This window comes from Anoplophora glabripennis, unplaced genomic scaffold, assembly GCF_000390285.2.
Source record: "Anoplophora glabripennis isolate ALB-LARVAE unplaced genomic scaffold, Agla_2.0 scaffold9, whole genome shotgun sequence".
Classification (NCBI taxonomy): domain Eukaryota; kingdom Metazoa; phylum Arthropoda; class Insecta; order Coleoptera; family Cerambycidae; genus Anoplophora; species Anoplophora glabripennis.
Window position 1 is genome coordinate 791,059 of NW_019416258.1, and position 12,779 is coordinate 803,837.

General features: G+C 34.2%; 1 protein-coding gene across 1 annotated transcript; it reads right to left on the bottom strand.

Annotated features, from left to right (window-relative positions):
* Nucleotides 1–4,967: 4,967 nt before the first annotated feature.
* LOC108909115 (SRSF protein kinase 3-like) lies at nt 4,968–8,459 on the bottom strand. The gene is made up of 7 exons (XM_018713353.1): nt 7,917–8,459; nt 7,464–7,682; nt 7,128–7,410; nt 5,971–6,133; nt 5,694–5,920; nt 5,374–5,641; nt 4,968–5,320 (listed from the first exon to the last, which is right to left on the bottom strand). Exons 1-7 carry the CDS (start codon nt 8,213–8,215, stop codon nt 5,124–5,126), a joined length of 1,656 nt encoding a protein of 551 aa, XP_018568869.1. The 5' UTR covers nt 8,216–8,459; the 3' UTR covers nt 4,968–5,123.
* Between the last annotated feature and the right edge of the window lie 4,320 nt (nt 8,460–12,779).

The window sequence follows — 12,779 nt, forward strand, 5'->3', positions numbered from 1 at the left end:
ACAAACACACACACATCTTGACATAAAAGGTATCTATATATATTATTGTTTATAAAATAATAAAGAAATGAATAGCACAACAAACTTAAGTACCAAATCAAGAATCGCATCATTAACAATTTACATAGTATGCTATGCTGCCTGCTCAATAAATATTGTTTAACTTTATTTTTACATTTGTTGATGTTGAAATCGCCAGGAAGAGAGTTATGAAATGTAATAGCATTGTATGTAAAACATCTGAAAAAAGCAGTTCTGTGATGGGGCATCGTGAACTTGTTTTTAAATCTAATATCTCTGGAATGAACATTACCACGCTGTATAAAATTAGTTTTTAAAGATGATGGGAAGGAATAGTAAGAATCTTATGGAAAAAATTAAAAGATGGTGACGTCTACGATTTTCCATGTTGAGCCACTTGATCTCCCCGATAACATGAGATTTATGGCCATATTTACTTAGACTACTAATAAGACGACATGAATTTTATATTTTTTTAATCCTGTATTTCTCCTGTTGTGCAACACAAGGACCAATATACGTAGTCACAATAACTGAAATGGGAAAGAACAAGTGACTCGCATAACATGATTTTAAGTTTTTTATTAAGAATGTGACGACTACAATAAATCAACCCAAGAGATGAATAAGCTTTTTGCAGTAGTAATTTAACATGTTCATCAAAACGCAACTTACAGTCAAGAATTACTCCTAAATTTTTTGGATGGGTAGTAATGGGAACTGGAATACCGTCGATCATAACCTCAGAATTACGTCTTAAAATTCGCAATTTTTTTCACTACAAAAAAACAAAACTTTCGACTTATTCCAGTTCAATTTTAAATTATGCTCATCCGATAATAATTTTATAGTTTGTAGCTCAGAGTTGATAACATCATTTGCCCGTCGAAAATTATTAATATTAAAATGAAAATAACGTTGAGCATCATCGGCATATGCTTGAAGTTTGCATTGATGAACTGATTCTAATATGTTGGCAGTATAAATTATGAAAAGCAGGAGACCCAGAATCGAACCCTGAGGAACACCAGAGAGAATTTCTAAACTGGTATCTTCCATGTAAATAAGATTTAATTAGTCTAACTGAATCGTTGTCAAATGCATAATATTTGAGTTTAGAACACAAAAGCTTATGATTTATGGTATCAAAGGCCTTAGAGAAATCCAATAAAGCTACAACGCTAACCAATCCCATATCATGAGCCTTTATTAAGTCATCAGTGATTGACAAGGGCAGTCGAAGTACCACTACCCCTTCAAAAACCACATTGCGACTGAGGCAAAAGTCTGTTACTCATAAAATAATTATACACTTGATTATAAAACATTTTTTCAAACATTTTTTAAAGACTCGGTAACATACTGGTTATTCCAAGATCGGAAAGAGAGATAAGGTTATTCCTTTTAGGTAAAAGTAAACCAATCGCCTGTTTCCACTTATAAGAAAAGTATTGTCTCTCAATACAGCAGTTAATAATATGAGTAACATAGGGATCAATGAAAGGGCTGCAGTACTTCAACATGGTGGGAGAAATATTATCAATACCAAATGCACAAGTTTTAATACTATTGAGAATTGAGTGAACCTCATCAACAGTAGTAAAGGAAAATTTAAAAGAAATATCATGATCAATCCTATTATTATTATAAAATTATATTTGATCATCACAGCCCAATAGTTGTTAATTATATTAGGGTCAGCCAACACAGAGGGCAACATATAATTTTTACTTGACCGAATATTAACGGTATCAAGAGCTTTCCAGGTTTGTTTGTAATTTTTTTGAGAAGCAATGAACTCCAAGTAACCCTTCTTTTCCCGTCGAACCATAGCAACACAGTAATTACGTAAATCCTTACATTGCAACCAATCGATTTCCATACGAGTACGTTTAAATTTTTGAAGAGCTTTATCCCTTTGCTTCATGATTAGTTTTAAATTGGGGACTAACCAAGAAGTCCTAGGTTTCGTAACTCTTACTCATTTCAAAGGAGCATGCTCATCAAAAACAGTAGTTAAAAATTGATTAAAAAGTAATATCTTTCCATCTGTATTATTTTCCTGAATCAAGTCAAACCAAGAGAGGTTCTGCAAATCATTCAAACTAAAATGATTATAATAACGATATAATAATAATAATAATAATAATAATAATAATAATAATAATAATAATCTTTATTCATATATAGCATAAAAAACAGACACATGTACTAAAATACAAATATATGAAAGGGCGAAGTTCAGCTGTGTCGTCCAGTGGACAACACACTGTTCTTCCACTTAACCCATGCTAGATGCGCCACGGCATTTAAGTCGCACTTTAAACACTTAAAATATTAAATACATACATACACATATATAGTAAAAAGAAAAGTAATACGATATCACACAGAAGAGATATGCAAGCGAAACAATTATATGATTGTAATTAGGTACTAGTTATTGGGAATTAAAAAGAAAGGCTTTATATTTTTTTTTGAAACAACTGACAGACAGCGATTTGAGAGGCAACGGTAGGGCGTTGTAAATTTTTGGCATATTGTAACTAAACGATCTTTCAAATGTTGCAGTTTTATGTAAAGGAGGGGTTAAATTACCTTTAAATCTGGTGTTTAAATTATGAACGTCAGTTCGGAATCTGATTTTATTGTACAAATATTGGGGGGATTTATTTAAAATGATAGTCATAAAAAGAGTAGCACTGTGATGTAGACGAGTGTTTTTCATATCCAACCATTTTGTATTCATTAGCTTGTGTCTTACTCGATTTCTCTTTCTAATACCATATATAAATCTAAGGCAGTAATTTTGAATTTTCTGAATTCGTTGAGATGTCGCCTGAGCTAAACATGGACCATAAACAGTATCACCGTAATTAAACACAGATAAAACCAAAGACTGGCAAAGTAAAATTTTTAGTTTTTCACTTAAGATATGTCTGGATTTGTATAATATTTTTAAATTAATAATGGATTTTTTTACACAGTTTGATATATGTTTATTGAATCTAAGATCGCTATCAATAGTAAGACCCAAAACTTTAACTTCATTTTTAACTTCTAACTGAACATTATCAACAGTTATATTAACCTCGGGTAATAGTTGAGCATATTTGACCCGACTAGCAAAAAGCATAGTAACACATTTTGTGGGGTTTAAACGCAAAGAGTGCTCTAGTGAAATTCGACGAAGTGTTTCGAGTTCACTATTAATTATAATACAGCTGTTTTGAATATCATTAGGATGAAACGAATAGAATAGTTGAGTATCATCTGCATACATTTGAATTTTACAGTGCTTTAGAAAATTAGGGAACGAGGATGTATACAATGAGAACAACGTAGGTCCCAATACGGATCCTTGAGGCACTCCACAATTAGTATTAATATAATTCGAAATATCGTTTTTAAGTACTACCCTTTGTTGTCTACCTATTAAATAGTTAGAAATAAATTGTACTGCAGATATATCAAAACCAGCAAACATTAAAATATTTTCCAAAATATCATGACTAATTGTGTCAAATGCTTTCGAATAGTCGAGTAAAACTAAAATTGAACATAATCCAGAATCTGTAGCCCTAAAAATATGGTCTGTGACATTTAATAAAGCAGTAGAACAACTATGTCCCTCTCGAAAACCAGACTGTTCAATAGGCAGTATGTTATTAATAGTTAAATGATTCATAATTTGATCTTTTACAATGTACTCTAAAATTTTAGATAAAGCAGGAAGAATAGAAATAGGTCTTAAATCTTTTAGTTCTCTAGGTGTGTTTTTTTTTGGAAGAGGAATAACATTTGACATTTTCCAAGCATGGGGATAAACTGAAAATTCCAAGCAATAATTTATTATGTGACAAATGTATTTTAAAAGAAAAGGGCAGCACAAAATAATGAAATCTATATGTATTCCGTCACAACCAATTGCTTTAGATTTAATCTTAAGTAAATACTTAAATACTTCACATTCAGTAGTAACTCTGAATTTAAGTTTTGAGGATATGTCTGATTTAACAGAGTCATAATAGTGAAGATTATTTGTATTATTGTTAGCTGCAGCCGAACTTACGAAATAATTATTTATTAAATTCGCATTAGACAATTCAGGTGGTATTTCTATATTAGGTTTTTTATTACAAATATTTAAATAATTAATTTTTTTCCAAGTCTTAGTTGCACTTGATTCCGAAAAACATAAAAAAGCTTTTTTTTCACGTCTGATAGTAGAAGTAGTAAAATTTTTTAAATATTTGAAATTTAGCCAGTCATGTGAAGTTCTAGTTTTTTTAAATTTATTTAATGCCTTATCTTTAAATTTTATCAACTCTTTAATATCATCTGTAATCCAAGGTTTATAGCTTTTGTTGAAAATTCGAGTTTTTAGAGGTGCATGCAAGTCCATTAAAACAGTAATATTTTCGTTAAAAAACCTCACTTTATCATCGATATTATTTAAATCGAAAATATTATTCCAGGGTATAGATTGTACATGATCGTAAAGCTGGCCTGCATCGACATTTTTTATATCCCGGTAAGTAATAGGATTCATACAAACATTAGAAATCCCCACCCCACTGATAGTCACAAAAATTAACTCATGATCAGCAATATCAGCTACTGTAATATTCCCGTGGTCACTATAACATAACTCATCTGAAAGCAATATAAAATCAATTAATGATTCACTGATTGCCGTAATTCTTGTAGGTAGGCATATGGTATTCTTGTAGGTATATGATATGAGTTTAGGAGTAGACCTATTTAAAATAAATTTCAGATTGCAAAAAACCACCCTGTGATCTGAAATACCATCAGTAGAAATGGTACCGAAAGATATCATTTAAAAAATTAAAATTAGTTTCAGGTTTTAGGTACCTATATGTCTTTATTTGTGGAAATGAGATGATAATTAAGTAAACAAAAGTTGCAATACTTTTCCAACCTTTAATATAAAACTCTAATAGAAGAAATCGAACAAATTAATATTTAAATAAATAACAAGAAAACGATAATAGTAGTAGTAAATAAATAACATCAGTCTTACAAATACATGACAATCTTTGGAGACTCTTAGTAAAGATTAACCTTCAGGTAGGAGTTTAGTCGTCAGACGTTAACCATTCGCTTTGAAGAGCTGTAGCAGCCGTAAAACGTAACGCAGGATCCGGTTCAATTAAACTTTCCAAAAACCCTGCAAAGGGGATAGCATCCACACGCTTCCACTTGTATTTATCAACTAAGACGTCCTCTATCTTCCATATACGTAAACTATCATAAGCGACGTTCTTTAAAATACCTTAACAAAAATATTTTAATTACATTAGTTCATCTGTAAAAAATTTCACATACCATTAGAGAAATATTGGCGAACGTTTGTACCAGTCTCAGTTATATACCGGGGAATGCCACCGAGAGTTTCCCAAATGAGACACAGATGGTCAAGATTCGCAGAAAAGCCCTTGTCTCCTTTCGGACTAAAGAGCATTTCACCCGTCGCCAATTCAAATGCCATACAACCCACAGACCAAAGATCAGCTGGAAAGCTATAATCTGCACCTAAAATTACTTCCAAAGCCCTATACTGCCTCGTTTGGATTTCATTTGAAAAGTGGTGGTCCTACAAATGATCACTTAATTCTATTTCTAAAATAATAAAAATTCGTTACCACCTCCCAGCAAGCGTTTCCAAGATCAGCAATCTTGATTTCTATATTTGGATTAACCCACATAGGCGAAGTAAGACGAGGCTCGGCATGTCGTTCACGGAAATTAGTTAATTCTATTAAATATTTGTCATAAGGATAAGACTGTCCTCTTTGTTCCTCATACTTTGCTAATAAATCTTCATCCGAGTTTCTCAGATCCTTCTCGTGGTCCACCCAACAGTCCGAAGTAACTAAAATAAGATATTTAAAGGAAACCATAAATGGCTTAACTCATATCTACCATAAGAGCGAGGCATTTCCAAACCCAACTCCTGAAAACGTTCTGTCTTTCCTATGATTGTTCTGAGGTAATTTTGATCTACTTTAATAAGAATGTTTTCAGGTTTAATATCAGTGTGAATGATCTTACACACGTCATGGAGGTAGGTCAAACCTGTTAGCACCTAAAATATTATTACAGATTATTAGGGGAAAGCCACCAACAGAATAATTTATTTCGTTTATACCATTTGTTTGTCCAGTACACAGAACAAAGTATATAACAGAAATACTTAAAAATACAATAGACAGAAATGCATTTACTGAAAATTATACAAAACAAATATTATTCTATGGACATATAGTATAAAATGGTTTCAGTATCACAACATTACCAGGAGTTACAAACTTATCTCGTCACAAAGCACAATGTCTTGAGACTTGAAGAAACCAAGTGCCAAAAATGAAATGAAAGACAGTTTGCCATAACTAAAACTAAAAATCATTTAAAGTGTCCGTCTGTGTCAACATGTTTGAACAGTATAGACTCTAATGCGAACTAATTAAGACATGGGCTTAAAGAGATAAGGTCGAATTATCGATATTTTTGGATTACTGAATAGTAAATATGTTTATGTACATACATATAATAAGAATTAGATTTTATGTGTTACCGAGAAGGCAAAAAACAATAATAAAACCAAACATTATCATAAAATATGCATTTATTAAAAATAAAAAAGACAAAAAAAAAAAACAATTCATTTAGAATATCCACTTTTTGCAAAAGGGTTAATGTGTGATACTTTCTTTTTTGCGACATGTCTGCACGGCAATAATATTTCAACTAAAAAGATCTAATCGAGAAAGGTTCCGACGAGGGTTTCCCCGAGACTGCCGGGAAATTACGTTTTAAGCGGTTACTTGTTATTATGTAGTCTGACTCTATAAATGTTAAACCGAATTTTGTTCGAAATGAAGAGTTTTGTTCTGACCATCGAAATGGGCATTCGTCGGGCCGGATTAGTGGATATTCGGATTAAGTTCAGTTCAGATCAAAGAGTCTATACTGTATTTAGATATTAGAATTTGAAGTTAATACACACTATTCGCCAGAGAAGTAAAATGTTGAAAGAATAAATTAAATTTATAGAAAAAAGCATAAGTTGAATGTTGTACCTGCTGGATAATCCTTTTGACACAATCTATATGAATTCCTCTAAAGTCTGATTGAATTAGGATATGGAGCAAAGAGGGCCCCATAATTTCCATGGAAATGGCAGTGTGAATTCCGTTAACGCTTATTAATCTAAAGGTATCGACCATTTGGACGATATACTTATAACCAGAATGTGTAGGATCTATGGATTTGGTCTCTTGAAGAAGTTTTATCTCGTCCTGTGCGACAGCTGCAAACATGTGTGCGCTCTTACATATTTTCAAAGCTACATATACAGGACCTCTAAAAAATTATATTAAATAAATAGTTAACAAATCAGTTATTATAAAATTTACTCATCTAGAAGGTTTTTGCATAGCCATACTGTTGAGAAATGTCCAAAGCCCAATTTCCTACATACTTTGTACTGGCCCTTAAGTAGGTCGCCGATACTAATGGGCATGTAACCACCAGCATCGTAATCTCTCTCGTCCTCCTGAGATTCTTTATTTTCTAAATATTGAATTTTTCGGATATCAGTTAAGTCTAGAAGACTGACATCTTTAGAAGGGGAGCTAAAAGTAAATAAAGAAAATATTTTAATTAAAATAATGATTTTTATTTTAATAATAGGGTAATTGCCAGTGCAATTAGAGGTAACAAAATGCTCAGTAGAGCTATTGTAGGTATAAGTGATCCTGCATAAGGTTTATAAAAAAATAAATTTATATAATTATTTACTTGTTATTAAGCAGAGGGCAGTGCTGCATATTATGTGGAAAAACTGACTAAAGCAGACCAAAACTTACTACTTTATACAAGTAAGAGATTTAGACCTTCCGAAGTTTCCACTGGGAAATCGGACCTGGGGTACAACTTTCTTTTTTTCTATTTCGGCGAGAATTTCTTTGCGGGTTTGTTCACGCTCTGTATTGCCTGTTGTCATTATTAAGTAAAAAAACAATATTGGTACTAACATATGTATAATGACAGATAGTTCGAACACGTTGAAATATGAAAACGGGTTGAATTCATATTCAGATTCAGAAACAAATGATTGATTTGGGTAACAAATTTGTGTGGAAATTTTCAAATCGTAGTCGGCCATTATTGCTTCAAAAAGCGCGGGAAAGACGGTTTGCGCCCGCGCAGTTAATCGCAACCTACCTCAAAAAACTCGCCCGGCAAAAATATACGAAAAACTTATTTTTAGGAGTAATCTTTGGCAAACACTGTTTTATAATAAAGCGAAATTTTAGTGAAAGGAACTCATACTCCAGTAAAAATTGTTTAATCACCGTTCTAACAGTTTGCTTGTTGACTTTTTGCACCAATGGTAAAACAATGTAAGACGCCCCCACAAGAAAGTGTATTTAATTTAAAATTTTACTATTTTTGCACTACTAAAACTAAATTCGGTTTGCCTTCTGTTGCACAACTCATTCAGTAGTATACAACCGGGATAAAAATAACCTACCTTGGTCAGTATTGGAATGCAAAAATAAATTTAATTACATAATTTCCTTAATATTATTTATTATACACTGATAACTTTAGGAAGGCCTAAATAAACACCAGTAACTCCACTTGTCATATGAAATTAAATGGGTATACAGTTATGCTGATTTGACAATTGAGATTAACTAAAATCTAAGTACTTAATGGTTAGGTAAAAAATCATTTAGAAAAAGACTTACAGGGAAGGGAATTCTCTAACAGATAAGACGTCATTCCTCGAGCCAGGAGGGGAGAGTGACAGGGAAAGAAAATCGGTGCGGTCTTTAAAACTGCTACGATATTTGCGATATTTAGGGTAATCTTCAACCTCAACATTACACGACGCCAAGTTCTCGGACGGAGACTTAAACCTTCTGTAAAATTCATCAGTGTCGTCACTTCTGTCGGGGTAATACTTCGAAGTGTGGAAGGTTTCAAGCGAAGCCCTGTACCTTTCATTTTCGAAGTAACTTTTCTGAGTAGGGAATTTTTTACAATAACTATCGAATGATACAGATTGCTTCTCCTGGAAAGAGGTTTTAGGCTTAAAGGTATGAATCGTGTCAAAAGAAAAGTAAATTTCGGATAGGGTGGTTTTACCACCCTTGTCTCCACTGCTTGCTCTTTCAAGGACACTCCTGGGAGTTTGTTGTGAACTGGAGACCTCCGGAGCCAGAATGGTGACTGATTGGACCACAAGTTTCGGTAAAAGCGTTCGGGTAACACAGCACTATCTTTTTTCGCGTCTTTTGAGACCGAAGATGATTTAAACATAATGGAGTGGGCGAATATTTATGTGATATGTTTCGGTGCGCGACATGGGAAATATAGGTAGACACCCGGACTTTTCTGGGATATTACTGGGCATTGAATGCGCATGTGCGACCTGAAAAATCGTTCGATACGGCCGCCACAGGAAATACTCGTGAAAATATTAATTGATTTCAGAAACCACAAATTTCAATCGTTCGATGTCTAAACCACACCTATTTAATCAAATAAACTCAAAACATATATGGAGTACTCTATATTTATACCTTATACATACTTATATATATATAAATATATATTAGGATTTTTTTTTAATTTCAGGCGTTTCAAATTTCTTATAACCGCCGCGCGACAATATATGTTTATACTTAATAAAAAAACACATTCTCCTGGTACCTACGCCATAAAACGGGTTATCAGGCTGGAATTTTAAATATCTATCTATATAAGCAAACAGTGAACAGGTATTTTATTAAATTAGTTTAATTTTCTGATTTCAAAACCCCAAGTTAGAACCCTGTGACTAGTGTGACTCCTCTTGGGTCGAACGCAGATAAAGTGGAAACATTATGGGGTGTTTCTACTTATATAATTAATGGTATATACAAGTTCCTATGACACCTTTTCGTAATCTTATTAATATAATAGTTACATAGTATCAAGTTTACTTTTTGTATTAATAAAGTACCTATTAAGAAACAATTTTCTTTCAGTTAAGCGATTTTTTAAATTTGGTTGATGGTAGCAAACTATATAGTTATGAAAAAGGAAATCGTCAAAATCTGAAATCCCTTTGATGACGAGAAATTGATCGTAACTTTTTTATTTGCAGGTTTTCAAAACATAAATAGCTTTTAGTATTAAAAATTATCAATAAATCTTACAAAAATATCCCCTTCTTCTAAATCGATGACGATTAGCAGTTTCCGAAAGAAAAAAAAAGGATTTTATGTTTTGGGGCAACCCTTAAAAATAATTTAATATTTTTATTGACCTAAATTTGTATTATAAATGAAGGATTTAAAAATAAAACAAAATTAATTACGTTTCATGCAATAATTATTATAATGTAGGTATCAAAGTCTGTTAATATCAAATTATTAAATTATTTTAACTGATTTTATAACAATTATAAATAAAAATATATAATTTATGGGGATTTGAACTATAAACGTGGTCGGATAATATTAAATGCCTATAGGTACCTACTACTATTTTTACAAGTTAGGTCAGTCCCTAAAATCTTTATTTGTACTTATATAGAATCATACCTGTATATTATTTTAGCATTAAATAAATATACCTTTGTTGGTCTGTAAAGTATTAAATAAAAGAAAATAGGTATTACATATCAATTCATATTTATATATCAAACCTACGATAATAAAAAAATAAACATTGCCTTGATAGCACCTAAAGCAATTTTGAAATTCCGATGCTGATGACTATAAAGGAGTAACGTAAAAAAGCATTGGTAAACACGCATGGATAACTTCAATAAAATTGGTTTCTTTGTATTTATTTTTATTTTCATAAAACTTATCCATATTTTTAAGAAAAATTTTAATTTCATAGCGTACTTCGCATCCAATCACTGGAAGAATTTTTTTATGGAAATCAAGGAAATTAAAAAGAAATTAAGAATGGTTGAACTAGTTCTAGTCTGGTTGCCACGTCGTTTAGATATCTTGACGTTTCGAGAGACATATATCGCTCTCTTCAGAAAAAACTCTAAATTCAATAATATCATAGGTATGATATGAATGATATCAAGGTAGTGTCATAGTAGTCACCGTATTTGTATTCTTTTAGGAACAATTGCTCATTAGTGTTGTGATATATTATAATAACTGCTTTTATTAATCAATAATATAAAAACAAAATTGGAGTAAATATGCTTTACAGAAGTATTTATAATTCATCATAGACTGTCTGTTTAATTCATGTTTTCTGGTGAACGGTGAGTTCACGTTCAGGTTCAGTCAGAGTATTTACATATATACCTACTCTTCGTAAATCGTACGACAGAACACATTTCCAGAACGCAGAGTAGGAACATGGGGCCGTTCGAGTTGACGCTCCGAACGTTCAGGGCACGCTCTGAATGACTTTAGGCGTTTTTTTTTGAAGCTCGGAGTGATTCCCATTTGTGTTCGAAACGGTTCAGAGCGTAACCTCCGGGCGCGCTCGCTTTTCTCGGTGCATTGGGGTTGAGCTTATAGGTCGAGCGACCCAAGATCTGGAGGCGGCAATCCTCTCCCTTGAGACTGACATTAAAAACGCCCTGACTCAGACTACGACGGAGACTATTGTCCCCCGACTGACAAACCCCCGGGGCACCCTCCCCGATGACATAAAAAACTTAATACGTGACAGACGACGTGCGAAACGGCTTGCCACCCGCACCCGCCTCCCCCGACACAGACATGACTTAAACGTACTTAACAGACGGGTGAAGGCGGCTCTGGATGAACTGGCCCAGGATAACTGGGCTAGGCACCTGGAGTCGCTGGATCCACAAGACAACAGCCTCTGGAAAACGCAGAGGGCCCTGCGACAGACCGCTCGCCGTAAAATTCCTCCAATCCACGGTAGTGTGGGGGTGGTTTACACGAACCAGGAAAAGGCCGAGGCTTTCGCCGATAGCCTGGAACTGCAGTGTAGACTGCCTCAGCTGCCCGACGAAGACGAGGAATTCGAGATAGTGGCTGAGCGCGCGGCCCGACGCGTCGACAGAGAGCCAGACAATGACATAATCCCCCCCGCAACACCTGACGAACTAAGACTGACAATACGCAGACTTAAAAACAGAAAAGCCCCCGGACCCGACAATATACATAACACGACACTTAAACGACTACCACACAAGGGCCTCATGGCCCTACTAAACATAACAAACGCGACACTCAGACTAAGACACTTCCCTACCCGCTGGAAAACAGCAAACATAATCCTTATCCCAAAACCCAACAAAGATCACACCATCCCATCCAACTACCGGCCCATTAGCCTGCTCCCGGCTATGAGCAAAGTGGTAGAAAAAATTATCCTAACCCGTCTAAGAACCCACTCCCAAGAACTGCAAGTCATTCCAGACGAGCAGTTCGCCTTCCGACCCAATCACTCCACTGAACTCCAAATCCTTCGCCTTACCGAGCACATCACGGCGGCCTTCAACAGGGGACAGTACACTGGTGCTGTCTTCCTGGACGTCGCAAAGGCCTTCGATACGGTTTGGCATGAAGGCCTACTGATGAAAATGCTCACCAACCAATATCCCATATCCTTTACCAAACTCATAAAATCCTACCTACACCACCGAAAATTCCGCATCCAAATCCAAGATTCCCTTTCCACCACCCGTCCCATGGAGGCCGGTGTCCCCCAGGGCACCGTCCTGTCCC